At 38.3% G+C, this 8,202-nt stretch overlaps 2 protein-coding genes across 6 annotated transcripts in view; one reads left to right on the top strand and one right to left on the bottom strand.

Moving 5' to 3' along the window:
* Positions 1–6: 6 nt before the first annotated feature.
* LOC108627018 (protein saal1) lies at positions 7–2,027 on the bottom strand. Of its 2 annotated transcripts, none has more exons than XM_018028030.2 (6): positions 1,684–2,027; positions 1,464–1,619; positions 1,003–1,264; positions 810–929; positions 385–738; positions 7–314 (listed from the first exon to the last, which is right to left on the bottom strand). In XM_018028030.2, exons 1-6 carry the CDS (start codon positions 1,846–1,848, stop codon positions 91–93), a joined length of 1,281 nt encoding a protein of 426 aa, XP_017883519.1. In that variant the 5' UTR covers positions 1,849–2,027; the 3' UTR covers positions 7–90. The 2 variants fall into 2 exon arrangements, with proteins under 2 accessions (XP_017883519.1, XP_017883520.1); XM_018028031.2 differs by having other exon boundaries at positions 1,722–1,805.
* A 1,131-nt stretch (positions 2,028–3,158) lies between these two features.
* The window catches only part of LOC108627058 (uncharacterized), a 21,217-nt gene continuing 16,173 nt past the window's right edge, over positions 3,159–8,202 (top strand). For 2 of the 4 annotated variants that reach the window (XM_018028096.2, XM_018028095.2), the window contains exons 1-2: positions 3,159–3,355; positions 5,812–6,083. The gene's annotated coding sequence lies outside the window, so the exon portion shown is untranslated. Of the gene's footprint in view, positions 3,356–5,686; positions 6,084–8,202 lie in introns of all 4 variants that reach the window. The other 2 variants (XM_026815230.1, XM_018028097.2) reach the window with 2 other exon arrangements.

The raw sequence follows: 8,202 nt of genomic DNA, 5'->3' as shown, positions 1-8,202 counted from the left end.
AATTTTTTTTTTAAATTTATCTTTGCCCATCTTATTAAATATAAAAAATTAATTTAATTACCTTTTTCTATTGCTTCTTGTTCGAGACCTCTACTCGTTCGACAATCCAGCTCTTATCCGGTCGATTTTTTCTTCGGGGATTTTTGATTTTAATAAACTTATTGTATGATCGATGACAACTTTTTCGTTCGTTTTCAGAATATTTAAAATCTCGTCTGTCGAGGAAATGCTTGATACTTTAACCCAATACCCTTCAAGATACTTTAATAATTCGTCCATCGCTTCTTCGGGATCCTCTTCTTCTTCTTTCATTGCTGGAAATATTCAAATAAATAGAATTCTTGTTCTTAGTAAAAGACAAATTCACTTCTAGACGATATTCACCTGTGTCGATATTGTCTATAATTTTCAAAATTGTCGAATTAATGTCAACTGTAGATACCGCCGTCAGGAGTTTTGACAACCGGAAATCGAGAATCATTTCTGCGCATCTATAGATGCAAGAAGCTTTGGTTCCATCAAGTGGATGAATATTACATGGGTCAACGAAATTCGTTAAAATTCGTCGCGGAATTTCTACCGTCCTCGCCAAATTATCATCTTGTAAAATTTCTAGGTAAAGTTGATCTTTCGGGAGATTCGAGAATACTTCGAGCCAATCTTCAAAGTATTTCAAAGTCGAAGGCGAATAATGATTTTCGTCTTGTGGAAGAACTTCTTGAAACGATTCTAGCATTTCTATAAATTTGAAATTACGTATAAAATTTGTAAGAGATGTTTAAATAATCTTTGTTGAATAAATTTAATACCTGACAGAAAACTAGATGATTGAGAGGAGAGAAACAATTCGTTTAACAATGTCTCTCCGGTTGGGAGATCAATGTCTGCTGCGGTCCGCAGAAAACTTGTTGTTGTAATTAAAAGTTCCTCTGCAGCAATTTATTATGTAAATTAGAAACTTTACTCATTCTTCATATTATCGTTCTAATTATATGTACTTACCATTTGTCGAACTTTTTAAAATGAAGGGGATTATTTCCCTCAAAATAGTTGAATTTCTCAAATGGTCTCTCCATTTCGATTCGGGATTAGTTTGGATACTCCAAAGAGCAGAACGTAAAAGTCTAAGTACTTGAACTAATGTAGCAGAGTCTTCGAACGATAAGTATCGAAGAATCAGTTCAACAAACTTCTCATTCTCTGCCAACGCATCAAGTATCAATGGATCACAAGTCATATTTCCAGTTATTCCCAAAATTATTTCCTGTAAATTGCATGAAGGTATATTACAGATTTTATAATGAAGATCTTCAATTAACATTCAGCACATGGAAGGACAATTGAAGGATAGCAGGGTAAGTTGCGAATTCCTACAGTCTAGGAATTATAGAATACAGGAACGGAATGTTTTATAAAGCTATTATTGAATAAATAAAATACAGAATCAAAAGGTAAAATCTTACTATAAACCTTGGCTCATCAGAGGAATTCAGAACATATTCTGCAATCTTAAAGTAATCATTGTCAAATAGAAACTTGATAATGTCTATCTCTGTGGTCATGTCCCACAGAGTGCATAAATCATATTCCAGTTTCTCATTCCATCCTTCTTCATGTACCTTTAGATTAAATATGAATATACATTTGAAATAAACTGAATTTACTTTGAGATGTAATTGTTACCTTAGATATAGAAAGTAAAATATTAACTATCCACTTGCCACTATAAAGTGTATCCCCTACAGTATCTCCTTTTAACTTTTCAATATCAGATTCATCAACTTCCTGAGTCTCCAAAATCACGTTTGATTTCATTTTGTCACTTTCACCTTCCTGTGCCTCGCTCATTATTTTAACTCGCGTAATCACAAGTAATTCAATAAATTACAATAGTAGCATCTTGCCGATTTGCACAGTTTCATAGAATACCAACAGAACACAGACACGAGATTGTGTCACCTAACTGAAGCGCGAACTTCTGTAAGAAGAAGTAGTGGCGAGAGAGGTCTGAGTGAGAGAGAATGCTGTGCAGTGTGCAGTGAATGCGTCCTTTTCCTTCCTACTATCCCTCTCTTACTAAATTATATACTATACTATAGTAAGTTTGCATGTAGAGGGCATGTACAACGTATTATACCATTGCGCACTGCGCAACGAATATTCTTGCGCACGGACACGGATGAGTTCCATATGAATTCCATGGCATGCACTGTACATTATGGGAAGACCGCGACAGCAATACTGCACTCATTGATTGACCCTTTCTGTCGTTCCGGGTGCACTTCCGAAGTTTGTACTTCAATTAGGTATAGAGCTCAATAAGGAGTAATAGTTTTCAAAATTATTTTCAACTCGTGAAGTTGCACCATATTTTATTTAGCTATGCGACTTGCACGTTAAGAAACATATGATGCATTTAATAGAATTTCAAGACAGTGTCTTATCATAAATAAAATACACTTTGCTTTCTTAATTTTACATTATTCAATTAATCCTGTTTTGTAATACGTATATTAATTTGGCGCTCTGTTGCATACGAGTACAAGACAATTAATAATTCCCCTTTTAATCTAGCAAAATAATGATGTCTTATCATAAATAAAATACACTTTGCTTTCTTAATTTTACATTATTCAATTAATCCTGTTTTGTAATACGTATATTAATTTGGCGCTCTGTTGCATACGAGTACAAGACAATTAATAATTCCCCTTTTAATCTAGCAAAATAATGCTGATTGTAATTATAATATTAAATTGTACTCATTCATTTAAAACAGATTAAACTCTCTGGAGTTAATATTTACAATTCAATCGTCGCATTTATCTTAAAGAAGAAATAAAGAAAAAGAAGTAATGGACGTCGTCTCTCCCCAAAACAAACGCAGCGTTGGAGAATTGTGTCAATCATCACGTTAAAATAGCTTGACAGTACAGGAGTTCGTATGTTTTATCAGAAGCACGTAACGAAGTATCCTTGCCGCTGTTATAATTTTATCATTTTATAATGATTTCCTTCCCTACAAAATCAGTTCACTCAATCCTATTTTTAGTCTTTCAAACATACGTCTCCGCCGACAACCCCAGTGGGGGTGAGTTACCCTCAGTGGGGGGATCGAAACGGCGGGGCATGGGGGAGGCAAGCGAGCCGTCAGGGCAACGCATGCCTTCTGACGTTTCAGTAGTAGGCCGCGCGAGCTTCTGCCGTGAACGTCGTTTTTGAACGTGCTTGTTTTCCTTCCCATCATTTTCCATGTCACCCGCTTGTTTTATTTCCCCTCGACAAATATTCTCGCGCGTGATTTCATTCGTGGCTGTACAACGCGAATGAGCCGTCTATGCAAACGTGTCCGAAGGTACGTATGGCTGTAAAACTGACGCTGCACATATGCGCGGCGTATGTACTTATGCGTGTGCACCAGCCGGACGTATTATCATAAATGGAAAATTGTTGTTGAACCGCGGAATACTTGATAGAAGCTCGCAGGTTTTCCTTAAAAGGGTCGAGAGTAACGCGGGGTACTAATCTTCTCGATAATAATTTACGCGACTTACGCTTGCTCGTTACACTAATTTGATAGTCAGACAAATAAGAAGGAATAACAAAACTTAATTATGAAAATGGACGGGTTTAACTCGGTGAAATGTTCAATAATAAAATTAAGAGTGTACGTAGGTGATTAAAAAATTGATTTTTAATTGATTTTAACGTGTTGCAATGGAAATACGCGTGCATCGTACACAGAAACACAGAGAGGAAGCACATAAGGATATAAAATCTACCGTATATATGTATGCATTTACATATGGGACAGGGTGTTTTTAGGAATATGTAACCGCGAAAATTGAGATTGCACCGAAGGTCGGAGAACGTATGATTCATGATGCCACCATATGACACACGCTCGCGATTTTTTCGAGTTATTGATTATCGAACACCCTTGTAACAAACTAGAAGCGTTTCTGAAATATTGGCATGCCACCGTTATCCTTTTTTTTTCTTCTCATTCCTGTTTCTCCTACATATTCATTCCCCGCGAGCTTTTTTAGTCGCGACGAATATTTTAAAGGAAAAGAGGATTAAACTCTTTCAACCTTTTCTCGCAGCAAAATGCACATTCATCGCGCTTTGATCAATTCTGAAATAATTGGCAGTCCATCAATTAATTTAGATCCAGGAATTAAAATGTAAAATGTCGTTCTATATCTCGTAATTATTCACGGGGCGAAGAACTCTGAGCCACATAAAATCGGTTATTTCATGTGCAAACGGGTGATATTTATGCGAACGTTCGTATGGAACGCAATACGGATTGTAGCGAGCGTGCACGTTCAGAGGAATGAAATTTACGACTTCCATATACACGTAGTTGTACACCGAAAGACACGGGTAGTTGTTGCCCTAATGGTAGTTTGAAAGAAAATTGTTCCGTAAGCGTTCGTGCTTGATAGCATTTTAAATCATCCAGAGTATTGTGCTAAATTCTGTATTTCAATATCCGCAAGTATGCACTATCGTCATAAAACAGGATAGAGTAATTCGCATGGAATTCCCTGGTCTTTTTGAACGTCAGTCTAATATCTGAAATTTTAAATGGTAGACAATAAAATTAATGACTAGGACCGATGTAACAATTTACTGGAAATTAAATGTTATTAAGGGAAAACTATTCTAAGGGAAGTAGAAGAATTCAAGTCTAATTTGAAACGGTACGTGGCTCGAGTCTGCGAGTACTAAAGAAGAATTTGGTCGGTATGCCGAATCGTTACCGAGGCTTGTAACACTTCGCGCGACCTATTTCGCGAAAGAATGTAGCTTATCAATATATGAAATTGTTAATCAATTCGCTGTACCGTATCAGTCGAAATAAACGAGCAACGCGCAATGAACATTTTATATTTGAACGACCGTGCTATCAATTAATTGGTTACTTTGTTAATCATTTAATCGGATACTGAATTAGAGATTTGCAACGTGTACCTGTTAGCTGTGCAAACCCTCCGACGTTAAATAATTAAACATGATTTGTGCGTGTCTTTTTTCGTTTAATTTTTAATTAGTACCTAGTAGCAACGGTGTCGAGGGAAGAAAGCCAGGCGAGTGTGCGATAAAATTGAATTGTTGAAATTACCAAACGCTACGAGGGTTCTAATTGAGAACAGACCCCTTTTTTATCTCAGTTTGCGGTAGTAATTTAATCCAAGTGCTCTTTGTGCACGTGCGTGCTCGCGTCGTGTGCGTGCACGCGTCTTTTTGTCCTCACGAACATATTGAAGTGTTTCTAAATTTATAATATAAAACGGGTAGCGAGACGCAGGTTCGATGAAAGTCAATTCGCCGGTTTCAATAGTCGGCCTCCTCTTTTTGATCGCAGCGGCAAATATTTTTTAATATCGCCAAGTAGAATCGCGAAGATTCTTTTGAATCGGAGTCAGCATCTGGTCGGTTAATGGTAAAAGGCCGCGACAATTTCTATTCGTTAGCGCGTCCTCCTTACTCGGAAATTACTTGCTTTTGAAAGCTCTGAATAATTTTCGTTTAATCTCTCCGCGCCGAGTAGTTTTTCTAGCTTCACCGGCGGCGCGTAACCAATGCGGCGTAATATCAAGCTTACCAATTATTTTTAATTATTCCGCGTGCCCGCGCGACGTTAAAATTTGTTCGGACACGTTGTTTGCGTCGACAGAAATTCACGTGCTCATGTAAATGCAACTGTGCGGAATTATGTATTGTCCGCGAACGACTCGGCTGGTTTGTAACTCGGTGGCTTATAATATTTAACACGTTCGCGTTGTTAATAACCGAATAAAGGGCGTGAGTGAGAAGAAGAAGATGAAGAAGAAATCCCGGAACTAGGTTTGACGGTCAAGTGAGACACGAGATTCTTGTGATCGGATAGTGACGATTGAGATGTGATAGAAGATAGACGCGTCGGTATCTAAGTAATATGCACTTGCAAACGTCGGGAGAATGTTCGTTAAAGAAGGCTCCTAGAAAGAGAACGTCGCAAACGGAGAAGAGTTACTTCGCGGAGACGGTCGCCTCCTCAATGATGAAGATAAAAGGCAATAGTGAAACTTGAGGTGAGTTCTTCAACTATTAATACTACTTTCACCTGATACCAACCATAAACTTTCCGCCGCGACAAAACGAAAAGAGAATCAAATGAATCAACGAATTGCTTGTTTCACCAGATTTATTGCATTCTTTATTTTAAATCCAATGCTGCTCACCGTTCGTTCTGAATAGAACAAGATTTAGGTAGAGTTTATTTCAGCCGGCAGTATTTTTCTAAATCGCCTGTAGAGTTTAAAGACGTTTTGTAAAAGAAGTTATGGGATGATCCAACGTTGTAGGAAATCGGGTTGGGGAATGAAACGTAGACGACGCGGCAACCAGAGGTAGACTTAAGTCGAGACCGAGACCGAGACCCAGACCGAAATAGGTAGCTAGGTGTTCCAGCGTAAAACGTTATCAACATCTGAGAAAGGTGGAGAGAGACCGAGGGAGAAAGGGAGAGAGTCTCGGCGAACACCGAGGACGTGTTTCTGTTTAAAAGAAATTAGCAGTGATACCTTTCAGGGCTCTTGGCCTCCTCTCGAGTGCACTAGAGCGCAGAGTGCAGGGAGCACGAGGTATTCAGTTCTTCTCTGGCTGGCGCACTACTGCAGGTACTAGTGTGTCCTTATTAACGATACACCGGTGCGCAGCCACGTTCTTGTCATGGCCGTACCTTTTAAAATACGTACGGGAATAAAAGAAGCGACGTGTCGGTGATAAAAGCGATTGTTCCTTGATAGATTCGGTGAAATCGAACGTGACTCATGAAAATCTGATCGATGTTCACATGACGTTCGAACGATCTAAATGCAAATGTGATGTAACGACAGATTTAAGATACATAATGGGATTCGAATAAGATTGCAAGTGGACGAAATCGTGGTCTTTTCATTTGCATCGCTCGATATGATGGATAATAATGCCTTTCGAATTTGTTGAATGCTTGTACTAAAATACCAGCCGAATGGTTATTGAAATATTTGCGGTTCACTCAATAACGATGGCCCGCGGACTAATTGATCTCGATAGAAAATTCATTCGGATTTATTATACGCGTCTGTTCGATTCATTTCGTTATGCAATACATTTTACATTTATTATGGGTAAATTTCGTGATCTGCTTTAGAAATACGAAATGTTTGCACATGGAAATCGTCGAATTAAACAGGTTTCAATTGTTTGCAACAAATAACCGATATAGATCAATGTGTCACGGTAACAAGTGATACGGTAAGTGTTAAAAGTACAGGAAGGAAGTGCGTGCAGCTCGCAAAGAGTGCTCCATAAATATCGGAACCTGTCGATTGGTTATTATCAATTATCCACTCCAGCTCTTCATCAAACAACCATGGAGCTAGCTCCTATATCTTTACACCTTTTATCCTGTAAACTGGTCGACGTTCTGTTCGGTGAAAAACGTTATCAGTTATCAGTTAGTTGTTCGAGCAGAGGATAATAAATGGCAGGTTGTCAAACGGCTAATAGATTGAATTTGCTGAATTTTTACAACGCATGTATTGCATGTACATACATCGTAGAACGCCTCGCGAGAACCTTTGTCTCTCTGTCCCTCTATCATTCTCTCTCTGTTTGTCGGTTTTCAATTTACGGAGGACAAAGGTTTAAACGGAATTCTCAATTTCTACGCAAAATTTCACAAAGAACGCCTGATGCGCTCCACGGTTTATAATTAACACGGCTAATTAGCTCCTATTTTATATTGTACTAAACGAACAAATCCAACGAAGTTATTTATTTCTGCCACGACCAGACAGAATTTAGCGAACACCGTCGAGCGGAATGTTATCCGCGTGACTGAAATTCCTAGCAATCATTTCGGTGGGAAACACTAACGATGAACCGTCACGCACAATATTAAACGTCTGTTAAGGGGCTTCTTTTATTTTTCTATCCATCGATCCTTTCTTCAATAATTTATATCCAAGTTTCCTCGAGTCACGGTGACAAATCCTTCAACGGTTTGGAATTGTAGCGAGAAACAGTTTTGAAATTCTCGATACCTCGACCGAACGGAATGCGATCGATTGGCTTCTACTGTTCTATAAATAGAAAGTTTTTTCGGAATCTTGCGAATACAGTACACCCCCGCTCAGAAGTCTTAAGGATGTATAGACTGTACAC

The sequence above is a fragment of the Ceratina calcarata genome, unplaced genomic scaffold (assembly GCF_001652005.2).
Source record: "Ceratina calcarata isolate Rehan_Ccalc_2016 unplaced genomic scaffold, ASM165200v1 scaffold436.2, whole genome shotgun sequence".
NCBI lineage: Eukaryota > Metazoa > Arthropoda > Insecta > Hymenoptera > Apidae > Ceratina > Ceratina calcarata.
This window is presented reverse-complemented; position numbering and strand designations above follow the sequence as displayed.

What these genes read in the sequence shown, in the direction of transcription:
- LOC108627018 (XM_018028030.2), bottom strand. Translation starts at nt 1,848, where the DNA reads ATGAGCGAGGCACAGGAAGGTGAAAGTGACAAAATGAAATCAAACGTG. An exon ending in TTTTACTTTCTATATCTAAG is followed by an intron (nt 1,620 to 1,683) that starts GTAACAATTACA and finishes TTTAATCTAAAG; the next exon opens with GTACATGAAGAAGGATGGAA. An exon ending in TATAGACAATATCGACACAG is followed by an intron (nt 315 to 384) that starts GTGAATATCGTC and finishes GAATATTTCCAG; the next exon opens with CAATGAAAGAAGAAGAAGAG.